This window comes from Macaca thibetana, chromosome 2 (genome assembly GCF_024542745.1).
Source record: "Macaca thibetana thibetana isolate TM-01 chromosome 2, ASM2454274v1, whole genome shotgun sequence".
In the NCBI taxonomy this organism is placed as follows: Eukaryota; Metazoa; Chordata; class Mammalia; order Primates; family Cercopithecidae; genus Macaca; species Macaca thibetana.
The window spans coordinates 112,461,656-112,485,593 of NC_065579.1; the positions used below are offsets into that span (position 1 = coordinate 112,461,656).

The window sequence follows — 23,938 nt, forward strand, 5'->3', positions numbered from 1 at the left end:
TTTTTTTTTGAGCCGAAGTTTTGTTGCACAGGTTGGAGGGCAATGGTATGATCTCAGCTCACTGCAACCTCCGCCTCTGCCTCCTGGGTTCAAGGGATTCTCCTGCATCAGCCTCCTGAGTAGCTGGGATTACAGGTGCCCACCATCACACCTGGCTAATTTTTGTATTTTTAGTAGAGACAGAGTTTCATCATGTTGGCCAGGCTGGTCTTGAACCCCTGACCTCAGCTAATCCACCTGCCTTGGCCTCCCAAAGTGCTGGAATTACAGGTGTGAGCCACTGTGCCCAGCCTAGTTTGGAATTCTTCATAATAAAAAGCTTTTTAAAAAGGTAATATTTGAACTTCTGCTCCTGGGAAGATGGAATAGAAGGACTTTTCCTAATTCTTTCTGCTAACTACAACTAAAACCCCTGGGCTATACATAAGGAAAACATAGGGAGACTCTGAAAAAGGATGAGGTAGACCAACCAGGGATCTTGGGACTCGAGGAATGACACAGCACTGAATTCCTTGGGTTTACTTTGCTTTATATATCCCAGATTTGGCCAAAGAAAGAAGCCAACAACCTGAAAATGCCAGTGGGCACCAACACAGAAAGTGCCAACAAAAGCTCCCCTGTACAGCCAGAAGACCAGGAAAGGGCAGCGCAGTGAGGCAGAAAACTTTTTTTTTTTTTTTTTTTTTTTTTTTTTTTTTGAGACGGAGTCTCGCTCTGTCGCCCAGGCTGGAGTGCAGTGGCCGGATCTCAGCTCACTGCAAGCTCCGCCTCCCGGGTTTTTACGCCATTCTCCTGCCTCAGCCTCCCGAGTAGCCGGGACTACAGGCGCCCGCCACCTCGGCCGGCTAGTTTTTTGTATTTTTTAGTAGAGACGGGGTTTCACCGTGTTAGCCAGGATGGTCTCGAACTCCTGACCTCGTGATCCGCCCGTCTCGGCCTCCCAAAGTGCTGGGATTACAGGCTTGAGCCACTGCGCCCGGCCAGAGGCAGAAAACTTTTAAACAATCACTGCTCTACTCCAGGTCCACACCACAGAAAAAACGTGCAGCTCCGCACTTACACACGCAGAGTTGAATGGGGAGCCTAGGCTTTGACAGCAGTCTAGCAATAAGGAAGCCACTCCCCGGCGCCATGGAGGAGAAGTAATGAGGCACTCCTAGTCCCTCCAGCCAGAACTCCCACCCCCATGCACCAGTAACGAGCCCCCCAATCTTGAGCATCAGTGGAAGGTTGAATGGAGAACCTAGACTTCTTCCCCCACTGTTAGTAACAAGGTGTGTATCCTTCCCTCCCTTGCCAGCGTGGTATCATAAAACACCAGCTACAACAGAACATTTACAGAAGACCCAGAGTCTCATTACATGATACCCCAAATATCCAGTTTCAGAAAAAAAAAAAAAAAATCACTTGTCATACCAAGAACCAAGAAGATCTCAAACGGAATGAAAAAGGTACTTGATGCCAACACTGAGGTGATAGAGATGTTAGAATTGTATGACAAAAATTTTAAAGCAGTCATTAAAAAAGGCTTCAGTGGCCAGGCATGGTGGCTCACGCCTGTAATCCCAGCACTTTGGGAGGCCGAGGCGGGCGGATCACCTGAGGTCAGGAATTCGAGACCAGCCTGACCAACATGATGAAACCCCGTCTCTATTAAAAATACAAAAAAATTAGCCAAGCGAGGTGGTGGGCACCTGTAATCCCAGCTACTCGGGAGGCTGAGGCAGAAGAATCGCTTGAAACTGGGGGGTGGAGGTTGCAGTGAGCCGAGATCATGCCACTGCACTCTAGCCGGGGCAAGAAGAGTGAGACTCTATCTTAAAAAAAAAAAAAAAAAAAAAAAAGGCTTAAGTAAGCGATTAAGAACAATTATGAAAAAAATGAAAAAAGTAAAAATCTCAACAAAGAAATACAATGTCCCAGCAAAATAATAATAAAAATTTAGGAGATATAAAGAATCAAATGGACATTTTAGAACTGGAAATTGCAGTAATTGAAATAAAAACTCACTGGATTAGCGCAATAGCAGGGTGGAAGGACAGAGAAAAGAATCCTTGAACTGGATAACAATTGGTTGTTTTTTTTTGAGATGGAGTTTTGCTCTTGTCGCCCAGGCTAGAGTACAGTGGCATGATCTCGGCTTACTGCAACCTTTGCCTCCTGGGTTCAAGCTCTTCTCCTGCCTCAGCCTCCCTAGTAGCTGGGCTTACAGGTGCCCACCACCACTTCTGGCTAATTTCTATATTTTTAGTAGAGACGTGGTTTCAACCCATTGGCCTGGCTGGTCTCGAACTCCTGACCTTAGGTGATCCACCCACCTTGGCCTCCCAAAGTGCTGGGATAACAGGTACGAGCCACTGTGCCCAGCCTCTGTAAGCTTTTTTCTGTTTAAAACTTTTAATTTCATTTTTGTACTTTTAAAACTTCTTTTTTTTTTTTTTTTAAATTAAACACACACATTAGCCTAGGCTTACACAGGGTCAGGATCATCATTATCACTGTCTTCCACCTCCACATCCTGTCCCACTGTCCCACTGGTAGGTCATCAGGGACAGTAATGTGTGGAACTGCCGTCTCCTGTAATAACAATGCTTTCTTCTAGAATACTTCCTGAAGGGCTTGTTGAGGCTGCTTTACAGTTAACTTAATTTTTAAATAGAAGATGCACACTCTAAAATGTGGTGATAGAAAGTATAGTATATTAAATACACAAAACAGTAGCATTGTCATTTATCATCAAGTATTGTATATTGAACATAGTTGTACGTGCTCTAGACGTTGCTATGGCCAGCAGCGCAGTGGGTTTGTTTATACCAGCATCACCACAAACACATGAGTAATGTGATGTGTTACTGCGACGTCAGTAGGCAACAGGAATTTTTCTGGCTCCATTTATAATCTTATGGGACCATCATTGTATGTGTGGACTATTTTTGCCTGAAACTTCATTGTGCAGCAAATGACTATATTAACAAATAAAACTGAGCTGTATATAATGAAGAAGTACACATTATAACCAAGTGGGGTTTATTCCAGGGATGCAAGGCCTGGTTCACTATTAGAAAAGCAGTCAACATAGGCCAGGCACGGTGGCTCACGCCTGTAGTCCCAGCACTTTGGGAGGCCGAGGCGGGTGGATCACCTGAGGTCGGGAGTTTGAGACCAGACTGACCAACATGATGAAACCCCGTCTCTACTAAAAATACAAAATTAGCCTGGTGTGGTGGTGGGCGCCTGTAATCCCAGCTACTCGGGAGGCTGAAGCAGGAGAATCGCTTGAACCCGGGAGGCAGAGGTTGCAATGAGCTGAGATTGTGCCATTGGACTCCAGCCTGGGCAACAAGAGCGAAACTCTGTCTCAAAAAAAGAAAAAAAACCAGTCAACATAATCTTCCATATTAACAGACTAACAAAGAAAAGTTACATGACCATATCAATAGATGCTGAAAAGGCATTTGACAAAATTCAACAGCTATCCATGATAAGAATTCAAACAAAAGAAAAATGGGAGAACTTTCTCAATTTGATATAGAGTGGCTACTACAAGAAACCTACAGCTAACATTATGATTAATAGACTGAATGTGTTCTCCTGAGAAGAACAAGGCAAGGATGGCTGTTCTGACCACTCTTATTCAACATAATGCTAGAAGTTTTAGCCAGTGCAGTCAGGTAAGAAAAGGAAATAAAAGACATGCTTATTGGAAAGTAAGAAATAATACTGTCTCTATTTGCAGATGTAGATGATTGTCTATATAGAAAATCCCAAAGAATCCATGGTGGGGAGAAAACCCAAATACCCCTCCTTAAATAAGTGAGTTCAGCAAAGTCACAATATACAAGATCAATATGTAAAAATCAATTATATTTCTATATAATTTAATGAACAAATGGACACAAAAGTTAAAAATAGCATAGCCTGTTTATAATTGCATTACAAAATGTAAATGTAATAAAACATATATAGGAGTTAAATGCTGAAAACTACAAAAACGCTGATAAATAAAAGAGACCTAAATAAATGGAGCAATATAATATCTTCATGGACTGTAAAAGTCAAATAGTGGGCCGGGCACAGTGGTTCACACATGTAATCCCAGCACGTTGGGTGGCAAGGGCGGGCGGATCATGAGGTCAGGAGATCGAGACCATCCTGACTAACACGGTGAAAGCCCATCTCTACTAAAAATACAAAAAATTAGCTGGGCATGGTGGCGGGTGCCTGTAGTCCCAGCTACTTGGGAGGCTGAGTCCCGAGAATGGCATGAACCTGGGAGGCAGAGCATGCCGTGAGCCAAGATTGTGCCACTGCACTCCAACCTAGGTGACAGAGTGAGACTCTGTCTCAAAAAAAGCCAAATAGTAAAGATACCACCTCAAGTCATTGAGGTTCGATGCAATTGCTGTCAAAATCCCAGCAAGAGCTTTTGCAGATAGCAAGAAGAGTATTATTTTAAACATATATGGAAAGGCAAAGGAATTAAAGTAGCAAAAACAATTTTGAGAAAGAAGTACAACATGGAGTCATCAGCCTTCCTGATCTCAAGACTTACTGTATAGCTACAGAAGTCAAGATTTTGTGGTATTGGTCAAAGGATAGACATTATAGATCAATGAAACAGAATTGCAGCCCCACACAAATATGCACAACTGATTATTGACAGAGGTGCAAAGATAAGTCATTGGAGGAAAGAACCTTTTCGGCACATGGTGGCAGAGAAATTGAACATCCGTAGGCAAAACAAAACGAAAGCAAACCCCAAACCAAAAAACAAAAAACCCATATAACTATAAAACTTTGAGAAAAAAACATAGAAGAGAGTCTTTGAGATCTAGGGCTAGGCAAATAGTTCTTAGATTTGACACCAAAAACATGATCCATTAAAAAAAATAAATTGGGCTTCAACAAAATTAAAAACGTTTTAACGTTTTAAGAAGGATGGTCTGTCTCAAAAACTCAACATGGTACATGGTGGTTGGCCTTTATGTGCTGTTGAGGGTTTTCTTGCATCGAAGGGTGTACTGGGTCACCCACTGTCCTGCAAGACAAGCTGTCTTAGCCCTCACCCTATAAAAGCCACCCGGACACCATCTCAGACAGAACTCAAAATATTGCTGAGACTGGGATCTGGGGGCTGGATTTTACTTTTACAAACAATTTAAAACTTTTTATAGTTAAGAGGATGAATACACAGCTAAAGACTGGGGGAAAAAATTTGCAAACCATATGTCCAACAAAACACAAGTATCTAGAACATGTAAAGAACTCTCAGATCTCAGTAGATAAAAAACAAACATTTAACCAAACAACCCAGTAAGAAAATGGGCAAAAGACATAAACAGTTTCCGCTGAAGAGTACATCCATATGACCAAAAAAAAAAAAAAAAAAAAAACCACATAGAAATTTGTTCAGTATCATTAACCATGAGAAAAATGCAAATTAATCCTAGTACACACTATCAAAACAGCTAAAATAAAAAGTATTAATACTGATAACACTGAATGTGGAAAGGATGCAGAGAAACTGAATCTGGGTCACTCATACATTGCTGGTGGGAATGTAAAATGGTATAGCTACTTTGGAACACTGTTTGTCAGTTTCTTAATAAAGAAATAGGCTGGGCACAGTGGCTCACTTCTGTAATCCCAAGCACTTTGGGAGGCTGAGGCCGGAGGATCACTTGAGCCCAGGAGTTTGAGACCAGTCTGGGCAACATAGGGAGATTGCATCTCTACAAATAATTTTTTTTTTTTTTTTTTGAGACAGAGTCTCGCTCAGTCGCCCAGGCTGGAGTGCAGTGGCGTGATCTCGGCTCACTGCAAGCTCCGCCCCCCGGGTTCACGCCATTCTCCTGCCTCAGCCTCCCCAGTAGCTGGGACTACAGGCACCCGCCGCCACGCCCGGCTAATTTTTTTGCATTTTTAGTAGAGACGGGGTTTCACCGTGTTAGCCAGGATGGTCTCGATCTCCTGACCTCGTGATCCACCCGCCTCGGCCTCCCAAAGTGCTGGGATTACAGGCGTGAGCCACCGCGCCCAGCCTACAGATAATTTTTAAAAATTATCCAGGCGTGGTGGTACACACCTGTGGTCCCAGCTACTCAGGAGATTGAGGCAGGAGGATTGCCTGAGCCTGGGAGGTAAAGGTTACAGTGAGCCATGATTGAGCCACTGTGCTCCAGTCTGGGCTACAGAGTGAGACTGTTCTCAAAACAAAAACAAAAAGAAAACCTCAAAAAACAGTACATGTAGCTACCATATGGCCCAACAATTGCACTCCTTGGCATTTATCCCAGAGGAATGAAAACTTACTGTATAGGAGAGCCACTGTTTTTCCTTCTATATTCTCACAGCTAAAGAAAAAAACTTTTCTTCTCTACTACTCCTTGCAATACTTCACTTCTGGTCACCAAAATCTATGGACTTTTCCCCCCATACTGACCAATTCTCCAATTTTATGTGGACAACAAGTAGGTGTCCTATAATCAATTCGCTTCAATTCTGACACTGTCTACCTGAAGTTAGTGCGGACCCCACTAAGGGCTCAGTCCTTCAAAACTCACCCCGACTTCAAGGGCCAGTCAGAAGTGGCGGGTCCTCAGGCTACTCACAACTTCTGTCCAGGTTTGCTACAAATCAGAAGTTCCCATTACCCCTTCCTCCTGTTACATTATTTGCTAGAGTGGCTCACAGAACTCAGGGAAACACTTCCCTTTAGCAGTTGTGTAGTGAAGGATATGATAGAGGATACAGATGATCCCCTAGATGAAGAGGTACATGGGGCAAAGTTTAGAGGGGTGTTGAACACAGGAGCGTCTGTCCCCATGAAGTTGGGGCGGGCCATTCTCTTGGCACATGGATGTGTTCACCAACCCAGAAGCTCTCTAAACTCCGTACTTAAGGGATTTTTGTGGAGGCTAAGTCACGTAGGCATGATTGACATTAATTGAGACTACAGTTCCTCTCCCTTCCCTGTAGGATGGGGAGTGGGGCCAAAAGTTCTAAGCTTCTGATCACGACTTGGTCTTTCTGTTGATTAGCCCCATCCTGAAAGCTATCCAGGAGCCCACTAAGAGTTGCCTCATTAGAACAGAAGATGGTCTTGACACCAAGGACATTCCAAGGAGTTTAGGAACTCTGGAACCAGGGGTAGAGACCTATATATATAATTTCTTACTATTTTATACTTACATTCACACACACACACACACACACCCCTATGCACAAATGTTTACAGCAGCTTTACTGGTAATAGACAACTAGAAATAACCCAGATGTTCTTCAGTGGGCGAATGGTTAAACTGTGGTACATCTATACCATGGAATATTAGCTACTCAGCAATAAAAAGGAAAAAAAAACATTGATAGAAGCAACAAGCTGGGTGAACCTGTAGACAATTACGTATAGTGAAAAAGACCAGTCCTAAAAGGTTACATAGTTATGATTCCATTGATGTGACGTCACCGAAATAATAAAATTACGGTGTGGAGAACAGGTTAGTGGTTATCAGGGCTAAGGAGAGTGTGGGTGTGGTTATGCAAGGGCAGCAGGAGGACTCCCTGTGCTAAAGGGAATGTTCTCTATTTTGATTGTATCAACATCAATACCCTGATTGTGAGATTGAGTCATAGCTTTTTACCGTGTTACCACTGGGGAAACTATTTTGAGACGGAGTCATGCTCTGTCGCCTAGGGTGTGATCTGGGCTCACTGCAACCTCCACCTCCCCGGTTCAAGCAGTTCTTCTGCCTCAGCCTCCCAGGTAGCTGGGATTACAGGCATGCGCCACCACACCTGGCTCATTGTTGTATTTTTAGTAGAGACAGGGTTTCACCATGTTGGCCAGGCTGGTCTTGAATGCCTGACCCCAGGTGATCCACCTGCCTCAGCCTCCCAAAGTGCTGGGATTACAGGCGTGAGCCACCGTGCCCAGCAAGGGCATTGTTTCTTACGCCTACAGGTAAAATCTGTCTCAATGAATTTGCTCAATCATCTTAAAATAAAAAGGTTAATTTAAAAAATGATTGAATGTAATTTTTAAAAATGTCAGGCAATACAATAAATGCTGTTTAATGAGAAATAAGCTTCCCTCCTCCCTGCTGTGTTGCTTCCATCAAGGCAAGCTCTGCTACTACTTACTAACCATGTTATTTTCCACAATTTTGTATAAACTCCTGACTGAGGTTCTCTGAATATCAAAATTGGATATTGCTTCAATAACATGGACAAAATTAAGGCTTTCAACCTGTCTGATTGTCCTTGTCAAGGCAGTTTGTCCCCATTTCCGACGTGGGATCTGCAGGGCTGGGTCCCATCTCTCAGTTCCCTGAAAGAGATGCAGTGGGCGATGGCTCATGCCACACTCTCGCCCGGCTTCTAACGTGTCTGTGTAAACCTGTGGCAGGAATCGAGCCCACTGGAAACATGGTGAAGCAGCCAGCCAAATTCACTGTGGACACCATCAGCGCCGGGCAAGGAGACGTGATGGTGTTTGTTGAGGACCCAGAAGGGAACAAAGAAGAGGTATGTTGGAGGATGCTGCCTCTCCTTTCTAGCACCTCATGGAACTTTTGGGGCTTGTAATGAGGCCAGGGACTATGCCTCCATTTTCCTCATTTCAGCTCACAACAGAAGGTTTTTTTGTTTTTTTGTTTTTTTTTTTTTTACCAGAAGGATACTGAGGCTTATTGCTGTTAAAGTAACCTGCCCAAGAGCTGAGCCTTGAAATTGAATTTAAATTGATTGCCAGGGACACAGTGTTTAATGAAATAAAGGATACTTTGTATTTAGCAAAGGTGCCTTGTCAGTTGAGGTTTTATTATTTTTATTTATTTATTTATTGAGACTGAGTTTCACTCTTGTTGCCCGGGTTGAAGTGCAGTGGCACAATCTCGGGTCACGGCAACCTTCACCTTCCGGGTTCAAGCGATTCTCCTGCTTCAGCATGACTAATTTTTGTATCCTGAGTAGCTGGGAGTACAGGAATCTGCCACCATGCCTGGCTAATTTTTGTATTTTTAGTGAAGACAGGGTTTCACCACATTGGCCAGGCTGGTTTCAAACTCCTGAACTCAGGTGATCCACCCGCCTCGGCCTTACAAACTGCTGGGATTACAGGTGTGAGCCACTGAGCCCAGCCTCTGTTGAGGTTTTAGATACTGATGGCCAGAATAATAAGATAGTCTTGCCCTGCTCTCTTCCCACACTGGCCATTCTTTGGTTCCTCCCTCAGAGCCTTTGCACATGCTGTTCTTTCTATCACTTATTAGGACCTATTTTATTCTTGGCATTTAGCATAATTTGCATTTCTTAAGTTTACTGCTGGATGGTCCATTTCTCCCACTGGGGTGGGGATTTTGCCTGACTTGCTCATGTTTTATTTTTAGTACCTAACACTGGGACCGGCATTTCATAAGCTTTCAATGAACTATTGAGTGGATAAAGGTTTAAGTTTCTTGCTTCATATTCCCTCTTACCTAGAGAGTGCCAGCCTGATGCTGGACACTGGAGAGTCCTGACTCTGTTATGCTTCTGCACTGTGTGGTTTTGTTTCTGTGACTTTTGGCAGCTTCTCTCTTGGGGCGTTGTGCAAGAGGGACAGAAGCTCGCCAGCATCTTCAGTGTTCCCAACCTGGCAGCTCCTGCAGAACCCCTGCTGACACAGCATGCTCCTTACTCACACCCGGCGCCTTTTCTAACTGTTGCCCACCTTTCCTCCTAGGCACAAGTGACCCCTGACAGCGACAAGAACAAGACATACTCTGTGGAGTATCTGCCCAAGGTCACTGGGCTGCACAAAGTAAGATGAAGCAGCATGGCCGTGGCTTGGGCTGCTTTTGGGACTTGGAGAAGAAAGATAGCCCAAGAAAAAGAGTGTTTTTCTTAAGTGAATTTCTGATTTTCCTTTCTGATTATAGAAGAATCTATGCTCCTCATAGAAAATTGGAATCGCTAGGATTCCCTCGACTAGCTAGGATGAGTTGTTTGCAGTGTCGTAAGGTTTTTCAACTCCGTCTAGGTAACTAATGGTTGCAGCTGTGTGTCTGGAGTGTAGATGCTGTGGTGACTACACTATAGATGGACTCTTTTTCCTTGATTCTTTTTTTGGAGATAGGGTCTTGCTCTGTCGCCCAGGCTGGGGTGCAGTGGTGTGGTCTCAGCTCACTGCAACCCCCGCCTCCTGGCTCAAGCAAACCTCTCACCTCAGCCTCCCGAGTAGGTGGGATTATAGGTACCCACCACCACTCCCGGCTAATTTTTGCATTTGTAGTAGAGACCGGGTTTTCACCAGGTTACCTAGGCTGTTCTTGAACTCCTGACCTCAAGCTATCCTCCTGCCTCAGCCTCCGAAAGTGCTGAGATTATAGACATGAGCCACTGCACCTTGCTGGCTCTTTGTCCTTAATGCTTTCCTAAGTACTCCCCTTGGAGGTGCTCTGGAGGGGCTGTCAGCATTGAAGGCTGAGGATGGAGTAGTTCAGCTGAATATAGTAGAGGGAAATGGCCCCCTCAGCACCTGGAGAAATGAGAGGGAATGAGGCCTCAGGCTCTTTGTCTTGGCAACCTTTCGTGTTCTGTTTGAGATGACATCCAGGTGGCCTACAGGGCAAGAGCTAAGAGAGCCTGTCTTGCAGGAGAGTGGGGTGACCCAAGATCACACTTTTCATTGGAAGAAAGCCCTCAACAGCACATAAAGGCCAATCCCATCAAGTACCTGCCCAGACTTTGGAATATAGACTGAATATAGACCACCTTGGGCTTTAGTGAATTCACCTGGAACGATGGCCTTAGCGTTCTCTTAGACTCTTAGAATATGATGCATTTGGAGTAAATGCTCTTGAAGGGAGCATTTATAATGTAATTAATTCATTCCAATCAAGTATAGGTTCATATGAAACCCAACCCAATTACTCCCCAAAAATTTCAAAGATGAGAACAGTGACTCAAGTTTTAGGTGGAAATCATTCTGCTTTGTCGCAAATCCATGTGTCTAAGAATGATCTTGGTCCCTTGAAAAAACAGTTTGGCTGTGGATTTGAAATCCTGGAACTGTACATTTTATTCTGAGGGATAGTGGCCCATTCAGCCCCCTGAAAGGACTCAATGTCCAGAGATTGAAATGTGTTTGTTTCCTATTAAAGAGACTAAGCATATCTAAGGTCAGCATTTTTATTTTGCTAAAGGTGTGATGCCTCAGACCCAGCTGTGTGGCTGAAGGGGCCAGGTGGGAGTCCTATTCAGGCTGTTAAACTTGGTTCCAGGGCTCCTCATTCTAGACACCTTGTGTGTGCCATCATGGGAGGGTAGGAGAGGTGATCATCAATGCATGTGGCTTGATGGCAGTCTTGCTGGGTGCATAGAGAAGTGATTATGTATTTCTCACCTATCTGTTACCTACAGGTCACAGTCCTCTTTGCAGGACAGCACATCTCCAAGAGCCCATTTGAAGTGAATGTTGACAAGGCCCAGGGAGACGCCAGTAAAGTCACTGCAAAAGGTCCAGGGTTGGAAGCTGTAGGGAACATCGCCAATAAGCCCACTTACTTTGACATCTACACGGCAGGTAATGTGCCTCTCCTCCATGGATCTGACCTTTGGGCTTCCTTCCAAAGGCTGAAATGTAATCTTCAGGAACTTGGAGGCCTGACCTTTTGTCTTTTAAATCAAATAAATAATCACAAAGACAGTTTTTTCAAATGTGTTACATTAGATTTTTCAAAACCAGCTTTTCTTCTCTAAAATACTCAAGCTTCACTTGAATAAGACATACTTCTTGAATTGTCAGCTTCTTTTCCATGTAGTAAATAGAAAATGCAGAAAAAGGAAACATTCAACCATAAACCCTTAGTTAACATCTTGGTGTGGACCTCCCTGAGAGCTTGTCTCCTGTTTGCTTTTTTTTTTTGGCGGGGGAGGGGTACAGAGAATCGCTCTGTTGCCCGAGCTGGAGTGCAGTGGTGTAATCTCAGCTCAATGCAACCTCCACCTCCTGGTTTCAAGCAATTCTCACGCATCAGCCTCTCAAGTAGCTGGGATTACAGGCGTGCACCACCACGCCTGGCTAATTTTTGTTGTTTTTTTTTTTAGTAGAGATGAATTTCACCATATTGGCCAGGCTGGTCTCGAATTCCTGACCTCAAGTGATCCGCCCACCTTGGCCTCCTGAAGTGCTGAGATTACAAGTGTGAACCACCACACTGGTCCTGTTTACATTTTGCACTCAGCAGCAGTGAGCTTTCAGAGAGGGTGACCTGGGCTCAAGGAATGCTTGCTTTCTCATAGGAGCTGGTGTGGGTGACATTGGTGTGGAGGTGGAAGATCCCCAGGGGAAGAACACTGTGGAATTGCTCGTGGAAGACAAAGGAAACCAGGTGTATCGATGTGTGTACAAACCCATGCAGCCCGGCCCCCACGTGGTCAAGGTCTTCTTTGCTGGGGACACTATTCCTAAGAGTCCCTTCATTGTGCAGGTTGGGGAAGGTGAGTGCTGGGTGGCTGGAGACATCTGCTTCTCATGTGGAAGCTGACTGCACAGCTGGGCAGGGAGGCCAGGAAAACAGGGCCCAACACTGACCTTATGCCTGTCCTTTTCTGCCAGGGCTACTTCAGCAGGAAGTGGCTTACTTTGTCCTCTATATATTAATATTAATATCTTCTATGAGCCACGCAGAGACCTAAGTGCTTTACTTATATTAACTCATTTACTTCTCTCCAAAACACATGTACAGGAGAGTCATTATCCTCACTGAGGGAGGTGGGACTGAGGCAGTGGGAGGAGTCGGCATCATAACCCAAGTTAGCAGCAGCAACATGGGCCCTGCAGCCTCCATTGCTTGGCCTTTACTGGCCCAGGCACTTACCATGACTGCATCTAATCATTGCATCAGCCTGTGTGTTGCAGGTGCTATTATTATCCCTAGCTTGCAGGTGGAGATGCTGAGGCTTAGATAATGTTAGGTGTCAGTACTACAAGGCATCAGTAGGGCTAGAACCGCAGACTCTGTTGGCCTTACGCTTAACTACTCTGCTAAACTCCCTCTGGCGCTGGGGATATGCATTTTTCTCAAATGTTAGACTCTCTCCCTCTGACTTTGTTGCCCCTTTTTTTCTGTTTTGTTTTGTTTTGTTTTCCAACTGTACTACCTTTTCTAACCCACACTTGCCTTTCCCTGTTCTGTCCTCCGAATCTGCGTCTGCAGACGTGGCTTCCTCTTCCGAATCCTACCTCTGGGCCAGCCTGGACCCTGAAGCTGTTGGCTTCCTAGTTGAGACCACTGGGCCAGAGGCCTCTTGCTTGGTAAGGGCTGGGTGGGTGGGACTTCCTTGCCAGTTCTTTGTGCTGCTTGTGAATGTTAGCTGAGCCCGTGCTCTGTGCGATTTTAGGAAACTCCTGTGCAGGTGTTATTATTACAGCTTGTCCAGCCGGCACCCAAACCCACTTTCTAATTGCCTTTAAACACATCTAGGGCTTTTTTAGGTAGTGGAGGAGCTGGTGGTGCCCTTCAGACTCTAGCCCCATTTAATGTTTATATGAACTGAGCAGTTACTCTTTTGATGTTGAGACTGTTGCACACGTTCATAATTTCCATGAGTGTGTATGTTTCTTAAGACACATTAAAACCCTCCGAGGAAGTCCTGTCATTGTATTGTGACTTATTTCTGGTGTGACCAACTTTTCTCCGTCTACAAAGAAAAAACAGGCAAAAAAAATTCTAACGTATTCCTAAGCAAAGCTCTTTTTTACATAAGAGAGCATTGTGAATAGATTTCCTAATTCTACTATTGTTTTCCAACCTTTCCTCACTCATGGACTTCCTTTTTCTTTTCTGGCCTGTACATCCTATACTATTTAGCATTTAATTAATAACCTTTTTCTTTTAATTTACTAACATCCCCTCTCCGACCTAAATGATTTTATATATGTAAAATATATATATATTTGTAAAAAAAAATATATATATATATATATTTGCAGGGGGGCAGTAGGAAAGATACAGGGTCTCATTCTGTCTTTTGGGCTGGAATGCAGTGGTACCATCATGGCTCACTGTAGTCTCGACCTCCCAGGCTCAAATGATCCTCCCACCTCAGCCTCCTGAGTAGCTAAGACTGTAGATGTGCACCACCATGCCTGGTTAATGTTTTACCTTTTTTTTCCCCCTTTTCTTTCTTTCTTTTTTTTTTTTTTTTTGAGACAGAGCCTCACTCTCTCACCCAGGCTGGAGTGCAGTGGTGTAATCTTGGCTCACTGCAGCTTCTGCTTCCCTGGTTCAAGTGATTCATGCCTCAGCCACCTGAGTAGCTGGAACTACAGGTGCACACCACCACGCCCAGCTTAGTTTTTTTGTACTTTTAGTAGACACTGGGTTTCACCATGTTGGCCAGGCTGGTCTCGAACTCCTGATGTCAAGCGATTCACCTGCCTCGGCTTCCCAAAATGCTGGATTTACAGGCATGAGCCACCATGCCTGGCCTAATTTTTCTCTTTTTGTGGAGATGGGGTCTCACTATGTTGCCCAGACTGGTCTTAAACCCCTGGACTCAAGCGATCTCCCTGCCTCAGCCTCCCAAAGTGCTGGGTTTACAGGTGTAAATGATTTTATGTTAAAAGAAACTTTTTATCACTTTCACAATGGAAAACCGAAGTCACTTGCCATAAAGTGCCACCATAAGCTTATGTTCATCCATAAAACATCTAAAATCATCTCTAACTCCAAGAGTATATGTATGACTCTTTGGGAAGCAGTTCTTTGCCAAATAGCCAACTAAGGCCATTGCAGGAAGGATGAACCAGAGAAGGAATTACCTTCCGTCTATGAAGTAGAGTCCCATCTTCTGAAGTCTGTGACCTTCCTGTATAGAGAGTTGTCAAATTTGCAGTATTTGAAAGGAATTTGAAAGGAAAAGCCACTTAATAATATGACATTTCCCCCACTAGTCTCCCGTTTCTATTTACTGAAAAGGTTGTCCGTGCTGGGCAGAGGATTTATTCTAGGGCATAAAGGTATCTTTTATCAACCTCTAGATACCATGGAACAGTAGTTCTGTGGACATTTCAATAAGGGATATTAGAAGCTATCTTTGTCCTTAACTTTTAGACTTACAACTTTAGGTTTTCAAGCTAGACCCGGAAATGAAATCAGCAGTGGTGTTTACTGCTAATTATTGCCTTTATAGCCACCCACATTCTGAAGGCCTTGTAACAGACAGCACTAAAAGATTGGTCTGCCTCAGCCAAGGTGGGGCTGAACTGGTCTCTTTCCAAGCTGTGTTGGTTGTTTTTGCCTGGTTGTTCAGGTGGAAGACAACAACATTTAGACACTTAAAAATGGCTGACCCAGGTTTTGGAACCCAGACAGGCATTTTCAAGTACTGCATTTTCCAAGAAGACTTGCAAAAGTCCAGTCTATCCAATTACTGAGCCCTTGAGTATGGCAGTGAGGTTTGAATAATGTCCAGTACTCGGCCTTAACTCCCTTTCACAAATGAAAAGTTAAATGCTGGTACCAGGAGCACAGCATGGATTTGCTGTGCTCTCCTGTTTTCTTTGCCAAAGTCGCTTTTCTCCAGTCCTTCTGTGGTGTGACTGGACAAAGTTATGTTGTGTCTGTATTTGCTAGCCTGGTGTGCTCCCTGAGTGGGACCCCTGGTCTTGGGCAACTACTACATACTATTTGTGCAAAGCAAATATTTTCTTGGCGGGTGGCTCCAGGTTACCTTGGCTTTCACGACTCTGACTAAAGAATGAAAGATTGAATTGATGTCAAAACTGTGCTTGCAGCCTGCAATCCAAATGCCTGCCGGGCCAGTGGCCGAGGCCTGCAACCCAAGGGCGTCCGTATCCGGGAGACTGCAGATTTCAAGGTTGACACCAAAGCTGCAGGAAGTGGGGAGCTCAGTGTAACCGTGAAGGGTCCTAGTAAGTGTTCCTTTGTTTCTCTATCTCAGGTGTGGTTTTGACTAACTTTGCAGTCATGGCATATGGATTTCATCCCACGGCTGGTTTTCCTCAATAACCCCAGAAGGCTATGTCAAGGATTTGAGGCTATCTGGGCTCCTTGGGGAAGACAGCAGTGATTGATTAGTAATGTCTGCCCTGGATGCAGACAGTGGGTGGCTTGACAGCTTTACATTGCATCAAGACTTCTGGGAGTAGAAAAAGCAGTGATGTAAAGGAGTTGGGGAAATGCTGCTGTTGGAAACAAGTGGCTCATTTTTTATTTTAGAAATCTAGGCTCAGAGAGGAAGGCTCTTGCCCAAGGTCATACAGCTTTTGTAAGCATCTGAGCTGGAATTCAAGCACAGTCTCCAAAGCCAGTGATTTTCTCACTACAGGTTACATTTTATAGAGTATGAAATTATGTCGAGTACTTAATTACTATGATCAGTGCTTATAGAAGGAGAATAAAATTCCCTAAGATTAAGTTTTGTTTGTAGATAAATGCCATTTGTGGAGGGACAGGTTAAACCCTGCAACCTATTCTCTCTCCCTCTTTTGGGGAAGGAGACAGCAGATGTGGGGACGGGTGTCTTCACTTTTTTCCTGGGAACAGAGAAGCATTTCAGCACTTCTAGTCTCGGGTGTAGCAGCCTTTAGTGGTTTTACTCCCATGCCTGTGGAATCTTGAGCTTCCTGTATCAGGATTGCTCTTACCCTCTGTGTTCCCAACAGGCTGGGGCAGGAGCATTCTGAGCTCCGGAAAGTTAATATTTGACTTCACAGCACCTGGCTTTGGGGCAGGCTGTGCCCTGAGGGTAGCCAAGGTTCTAGACTGCCCAGACCTGGAGTCAAGCTGCTTGGGGGCTATTTTCCCTCCCAGATTATTGCAACAGGAGCCAAGGAGGGGAGTGTGTGTGCGTGTGTGTGTGCGCGTGCGTGCATGCACGTGTGTGTGTTTTCTCCTGACCTTGGATACTTGCTTGACTCAACAGCTTTCCTGGCCAAACCTCAGGGCTCAACACAAAACAGGTTCCTGCCTGATAGCTGGGCTTAGAGTTTGCAGCGTCGCATCTAAAACCTGTCCTCTTGCAGATAGCATCCAAGGACTTTCTTGCTTTTGTTGTCCAGCTTTCGATGGAAAAGGATACGCTGGAACACTTAACTTAAAACTCATACCAAATACTTCTAAAGGTTTGCTTCTTCCCCAGTTTTTGTGCGGGACTGGGAAGGGTAGCTATGATTATTGGGAAATACTGAAATGTGACTGGATTTATCTTTACACAGGTCCAGGGAGTTCAGGACCTCAGGGCCCCTCGTAGCCAAGTGAGATTTCTAAAGCCAGTTAGCTGGGAAGTCCTCCATTTCCTCATACCTTGAAGCAGAGATGGCTGTGTTTTTAGCTTTGAAGTAATCTCCCAGGCTTGGTGGGGAGAGGTCCCATACTTTGGGGCAGTCCACTTGGTTTTTATGTATGGTTTACGTTTTGTCAGTGTGGCTGCCTCTCCCTTCTTGTCCTTTTGATTCTCATTTTGGGCCTAGGATTGTATTGGAAAGATTGTCTCCTTCTTTCCCACAGAGGGTCTGGAGGAGCTGGTGAAGCAGAAAGGCTTTCTGGATGGGGTCTACGCATTCGAGTATTACCCCAGCACCCCGGGGAGATACAGCATTGCCATCACATGGGGGGGACACCACATTCCAAAGAGGTGAGGCTCCTGCTGCAGAGGGGTCTTCTCTGGAGGGTGCTCGGCCCAGGGCAGACTCACGGGTGGTTGCTTCCCGGGCTGCAGGAGGGAAAGAGATCTGCTTTGTTGAAAGCTTTTTTTTTTTTTTCAGAGCTGCACAGACATTTGGCCTGTTCTCAAAAGCAGCAGAAAGTTGCTGTGGTTTTAGCTGACTTGCTTTAAATCAAATGCTGGCGGTTAGGGGCTGGTGGGAGGCAGGGGAGGCAGAAGGAGCAGTTAGAGCAAATGGGCTGTGTGTCTAGATGCCCGCACATACACTGAGATTCTCTTTTTCAATGAACTCCTTTGTTCATGAATGCCACGGGGCAAAATCTGCTGCGATTTACATTAAGACCGTCTACGTGATGCTTTCAGGGGCCAAGGGACACAGTCTACAGCTTTGCCTTGTGGGCAGTGCACTTGCCCCTCTGCGTTCTGTGTTTTCCAGCTCCCCTGGGGGTGCAACTTCAAACTCCGAATAAATTCAGTTAGCCTTGAGAAATATTTGGGCATTATTGGGTTCTGAATACCTACCACACTTTTTTTTTTAAGCCTCCCATGCCAAGGTTACAGCACATTCATTCATGTATGAGATAAAGCCCGTTCAACCGAGTTTTCTGGTTATAGCATAAGCAGGATATAGTGTATGTGGACTCTCTCACTTTCCAGAGTCATAGTCTGGGGAGGCCTGCACACAAAGGTAAAAGACCAGGAGGCTGGTGCAAAGCAGCGTGGCTTGAGTGTCAACCTAGTGGCCACCTGAGCTCCCAGAAGCAGTCACATTACATTATATTGTTGACATAACAATAGCTATGGGTGAGGGGCCTGCGGGAGGAAGGGGTTGGCTGGAGTTTGGGATGCCAGGTGAAAGGATCAGGCAAGTGGAAAGAATGTGCCAAGGAACTGCAGCTTATGGCTATAGTGAGGCCTTACTTTACTCTTCTTTGATGCTTCTATTCCTTTCCCTGTAGCCCCTTTGAAGTTCAAGTTGGCCCTGAAGCGGGTATGCAGAAAGTCCGTGCTTGGGGCCCTGGGCTCCATGGTGGGATTGTCGGGCGGTCGGCAGACTTCGTGGTGGAATCCATTGGCTCTGAAGTGGGGTCTCTGGGTAAGTGGACGCAGCTGACCGGCATCTTCTGGAGGACTGAGGATTACAGGGCTTCTGGGCTGCGTCAGGTTGGATGTTGGGGCCTTGCCTAGCCTCAATACCTTTAGCTTCCTGGCTTCCTAGCCACCCTAAGCCATCTCTGCGTGCTGCTGTAGAGTTGCCATTTCCATTTGCAGTTGCCTCTGATACCAGCATTCATTCATCCGGGAGAGTTGGGGGCAGAAGCCTTATGTGGGTATTGTGCCTAAAACAACGCTTGGAACGTAGTAAACACTTAGCAAATAGTGTTGACTGACCTATAGTTTAGATGAATGAATGAATGAATGAATTTTGCTGAAATTTGGATTTGGAAGATAAATATTTTCTTTGGAGCACAGCTGAAGTATATTTTCAATACATGTCTAATATATATATGATCATTTTATATCAGGAGTCAGTCAGCTTCTTCTATAAAGGGCCAGATGGCAAATATTTTCCACCTGTGGGCCCTATGGTCTCTGTCACAGTTATTTGACTCTGCCATTGTAGGCCTGAAAGCAACTATAGGAATACGTAAACAAATGGGTGTGGCCATGTTCCAGTAAAACTTTATTTGCAAAAGTAAGCAATGGGCCAGATGTGGCCTTCAGACTGTAGTTTAGCAACCCCTGTTTTAGGTCATAGCAATCAGCAAAAGAGAAAAACAAGAAATCACATTTATTTTTCCCTTCTAGAGAGATGATATTAATCGTCTTGTATATTCATAGTCTAGAGATAATATTAAGCCTTTTAGTGTATCCTTCTAGACTTTTTTCTCTGTACGTATGCATGCAAATATTGATTTGGTGCAGAAAATATCTTGGACAAGTCTTTATATCTTTATGTGTAAATATAGGGTATGCCTTCATTTTCCATGGCTTCCATGGAATTCCATTGTATGGCTGTATCCATTGTCAGGCTCTCTAGTTATTTCCAAGGTTTTGCTATGAAAACAGTGCTGACTGTGTATCCTTGGTAATTACCTTCAGATAAAAACCCAGAAGTGGATTTGGTGGTGCAAAGAGTGGGTGTTGGTTCAAGGCTTTTGCCACATGTTGCCACATCTCCAACAGAAAGGTTTGCTGGTTGGACTTTCCCTGTTGGATGATGATAAAATACATATAATGTATTTAATACTATATATATATATTCCACCCCTTCCATCTCTACTGAAGACTCGATGAGCTTGGTTTTGGGAGAAAGGGACACAAATAGATTTCAATCTTCTGGTCAACACTTGGCTTTTAGGGAGGCAGCAGGAATGAGCTGTCATAACATAGAATAGGTGCTTTCCACCATATAACCAGGGAGACCCTTCTACCTCCACCCCCTAGGGTTTGCCATTGAAGGCCCCTCTCAGGCAAAGATTGAGTACGATGACCAGAATGATGGATCATGTGACGTCAAATACTGGCCCAAGGAGCCTGGCGAATATGCTGTTCACATCATGTGTGACGACGAAGACATCAAGGATAGCCCGTACATGGCCTTCATCCACCCAGCCACCGGAGACTACAACCCTGATCTGGTGAATCAGCTGCTATGCTTCTATCTTCTTGTCCCTGGCCCCTGGTTCCTCACCCCCATGCCCGAAGTTGCCTTAAGCAGCATGTTGAGAGACGGCAGAGAGGAATCATTTGGATTTTAGGAAGGAAACAGGCCTGCATTTGTTTGTTTGTTTGTTTTGAGACAGAGTCTTGCTCTGTCGCCCAGCCTGGGATACAGTGGCATGATCTCAGCTCACTGGAACCTCTGCCTTCTGGGTTCAAGCGATTCTCGTACCTTAGCCTCCCGAGTAGCTGGAACTACAGGCATGCGTCACCATAGCCAGCTGATCTTTGTATTTTTTAGTAGAGATGGGGTTTCACCATGTTGGCCAGGCTGGTCTGGAACTCCTGACCTCAAGTGATCCACCTGCCTCGGCCTCCCAAAGTGCTGGGATTACAGGCGTGAGCCACCACACCCAGCCCAGGCCTACATTTGAATCCTGGTAGGATCACTTAGCACTTCTTATAGTGTTGGGCAGTAACTTACCTGTCTGACTCTTGGTGTCTTCCTCTATAAGACAGGAATGATAGTAGTCTCTGCTTCTACGATGATTCAAGAGGTGGCATGCATAAAGACAGCCTTTAGCTCATGCCTGGCCCATGCAGGGAGCTCCATAAGCTGTTATTTTCTTGCAACTCCAGGGATCATATGTCAGTCTTATAGCCATTTTCTGTAGTTATTATTTCAAGATGCTCCATAGATAAAGGAGGTTTTTTCCCCTAGTTCCCTGCCTCTTAAGTTGGAGCAGTGTTTCCAAGAGTTTCCTCTCAAACCATTAGCAGGCTGATAAGCATTAAGTCTAAGCCAGCCTGGCTGACAGGGAGTTGGCCCCACATGCCAGGTGTGCTACTGTTGGCCCACACGGGCAGCTGTCCATAGGCTGATGTCAGTCTGGGCTGGTAGCTACCCCTTTTTGGCCAAATGCTATTCCTTTGCCCTCTAGGGCAAATGTCCGTGGTAAAGATTCTGAGTCCCCTCAAAGTGGTAACATTGAAACTGGGCATGACTGGAGGTCTCTGCCCCAGTTGTTAGAAGTTCTCTAGGTCAACTCAGAATAAGGCAGGGAGCATGGGTTAGTTTGGGCATGGTTTTAGAATGGGTTTCCAATCTTTTGCCTTCCCTGGGCCACATTGGAAGAAGAATTGTCTTGGGCCACACATAAAATACACTAACGATAGCTGATGAAGAAAAACAAAAACAAAATTGCAAAAAATTTTGTAATGTTTTAAGAAAGTTTACAAATCTGTGTTGGGCTACATTCAAAGCCATCCTGGGCCTCATGGGGCCTTCAGGCCGTGGTTTGGATTTGTTTAGAGAGTTTTCTCCCTTATGAGGGAGAGACGTTTGTTTTTAAGTTACAACCTACTTTAGCACTTTACTTCCCGTAACCATCCTCTTATGTGGATACTGTAAAACCAGACACAGGTCATTTTGTTCTTCCCCCATCCCCTGGTTACCTGTCTTTGTATAAGGGTTTAGTTGGGGCATTACACAGAAAGAGACTTATTATCTGCCTTTGCTTCAGGTTCGAGCATATGGGCCAGGTTTGGAGAAATCTGGGTGCATTGTCAGCAACCTGGCCGAGTTCACTGTGGATCCTAAGGATGCTGGAAAAGCTCCCTTAAAGATATTTGCTCAGGTAAATTTCAGGGGGCCACCTGTGCAGGTAATTGTCAGGTAACAAGATCTGTCCATGTAATGGCAAGTTGCTGAGTCCATCTGATCTTCAGTTTCCTCATCTGCACCTTTGAAATGATAAGAAGATTATCTTATGGGGTTATGTGAGGGTTCAGTGAGACTACCATGTAGAGTACTGGGCTTTTAAAAAAATAATCTTTCTGATTTGTGTTCTGTGGAAATGAGGCTTGTTTGTTTCAGGTTATTCTGTAATGTCTTTTGGTGTGGCTGAAGCTGCTGAGGTCATGGTGGGAGATTTGTAAACAAGGATTTAAAAAGTATGTTTATTTAATCTAATTGAATTTGGCCAAAGGACTTAAATGCAGGAATTGAAATTACGAAGCATTGAGTGGCCATAGCTTTGTTTTTGGGCCACTTGCTTTTAATAACTAAAAATAAATACATGTTATATTTTGTCACAGGTTGTCATCACGTTGTGAAAACATGGCACGTTGTAGTTGGTCCATGAAGTTTTGTTGTATAAGCAAATGGTGACTTGGCTGTCTTGGGAGGCCACAGTAGCCCTGTTTGATAGAGACAATGTGAGGACCACCTCTGGTCCTAGCTCTGGTTTTTTTGCAGGATGGGGAAGGCCAACCTATTGACATCCAGATGAAGAGTCGGATGGACGGCACATATGCTTGCTCATACACTCCGGTGAAGGCCATCAAGCATACCATTGCTGTGGTCTGGGGAGGCGTGAACATCCCGCACAGCCCCTTCAGGGTAGGTTGTGAGGCAGAATCCTGGCTGTTGTATAGAAACGCTTGGTCATACACCAGGTCTGGGATCCATGCCTGACGGCCAAGGCAGACATGTGAAAGGAACCCGTCCCTGGTGGGAACTGAATGATGGAGGGGCCTGAAGGGCAGAGTGCTCCAGCCCACCCAGAAGAACTATTTCTAACAATGTTTTTTATTAGTATTTTACTGGGTCCAAGTGGAGGAGAACTTGATGACCTTCTCCATGTCTCTCTAGGTCAACATCGGGCAAGGTAGCCATCCTCAGAAGGTTAAAGTGTTTGGGCCAGGAGTGGAGAGAAGTGGTCTGAAGGCAAATGAACCTACACACTTCACAGTGGACTGTACTGAGGCTGGGGAAGGTGAGAAAGGGCCTCGTTCAACCCAGTGATCATTGCTTCTTGGGGAAGGGAGTTCTTCTCATAACGTTTTGAGGGCAATTCCCTTTGAACTAGGAAGTAGTCCATCTGAATAAGTAATCATCTACTGAGCCTCTGAGTCATTCCTTGGTGGTGTCTTTGCTAATCCATCATCTCTTTCCCTAAATCCTTACTTTTTCTCAAGTTTCTTACTAGAAGCTTCCCAATTGCTTTTTGGGGGTGTTAACTTGAGCTGGAAGAGATTGCACAGGACATGCTGTTTCTTGTAAGCTGGTGCTAATAAGCTGGTCTGTTCCAGGTGATGTCAGCGTTGGCATTAAGTGTGATGCCCGGGTGTTAAGTGAAGATGAGGAAGACGTGGATTTTGACATTATTCACAATGCCAATGATACGTTTACAGTCAAATATGTGCCTCCTGCTGCTGGGCGATACACTATCAAAGTTCTCTTTGCATCTCAGGTATGTGTTGGAGCCTGGAGTGGAGTAGGTTTGGATTCTCTTTGGCCACTCATGTGCATGTCTCATCTACTTTTTGGTGTTTTATTTTATTAGTATTATTATTTTTGAGATGGAGTCTCACTCTTTCACCCAAGCTAGAGTGCAGTGGTGTGATCTTGGCTCACTGCAACCTCTGCCTCCCAGGTTCAAGTGATCCTCCCACCTCAACTTCCCAAGTAGCTGGGGACTACAGGCTCACACCACCCAGCTAATTTTTTTTTTTAAATTTATTTTTTTTGAGGTGGAATTCTGCTCTTATTGCCCAAGCTGGAGTGCAATGGCATGGTCTTGGCTCACTGCAACCTCCG

The 23,938-nt window shown here is 44.9% G+C and overlaps 1 protein-coding gene across 5 annotated transcripts in view; it reads left to right on the forward strand.

Moving 5' to 3' along the window:
- The window catches only part of FLNB (filamin B), a 166,480-nt gene that overhangs the window by 81,260 nt on the left and 61,282 nt on the right, over positions 1 to 23,938 (forward strand). For all 5 annotated transcript variants that reach the window (XM_050781117.1, XM_050781113.1, XM_050781114.1 and 2 more), the window contains exons 5-16: positions 8,405 to 8,523; positions 9,722 to 9,799; positions 11,401 to 11,563; positions 12,283 to 12,480; positions 15,782 to 15,919; positions 17,517 to 17,643; positions 18,633 to 18,769; positions 20,122 to 20,315; positions 21,861 to 21,974; positions 22,595 to 22,738; positions 22,991 to 23,114; positions 23,431 to 23,591. In XM_050781117.1, the coding sequence (XP_050637074.1) occupies positions 8,405 to 8,523; positions 9,722 to 9,799; positions 11,401 to 11,563; positions 12,283 to 12,480; positions 15,782 to 15,919; positions 17,517 to 17,643; positions 18,633 to 18,769; positions 20,122 to 20,315; positions 21,861 to 21,974; positions 22,595 to 22,738; positions 22,991 to 23,114; positions 23,431 to 23,591 (1,697 nt within the window). The remainder of the gene's footprint in view (positions 1 to 8,404; positions 8,524 to 9,721; positions 9,800 to 11,400; positions 11,564 to 12,282; positions 12,481 to 15,781; positions 15,920 to 17,516; positions 17,644 to 18,632; positions 18,770 to 20,121; positions 20,316 to 21,860; positions 21,975 to 22,594; positions 22,739 to 22,990; positions 23,115 to 23,430; positions 23,592 to 23,938) is intronic.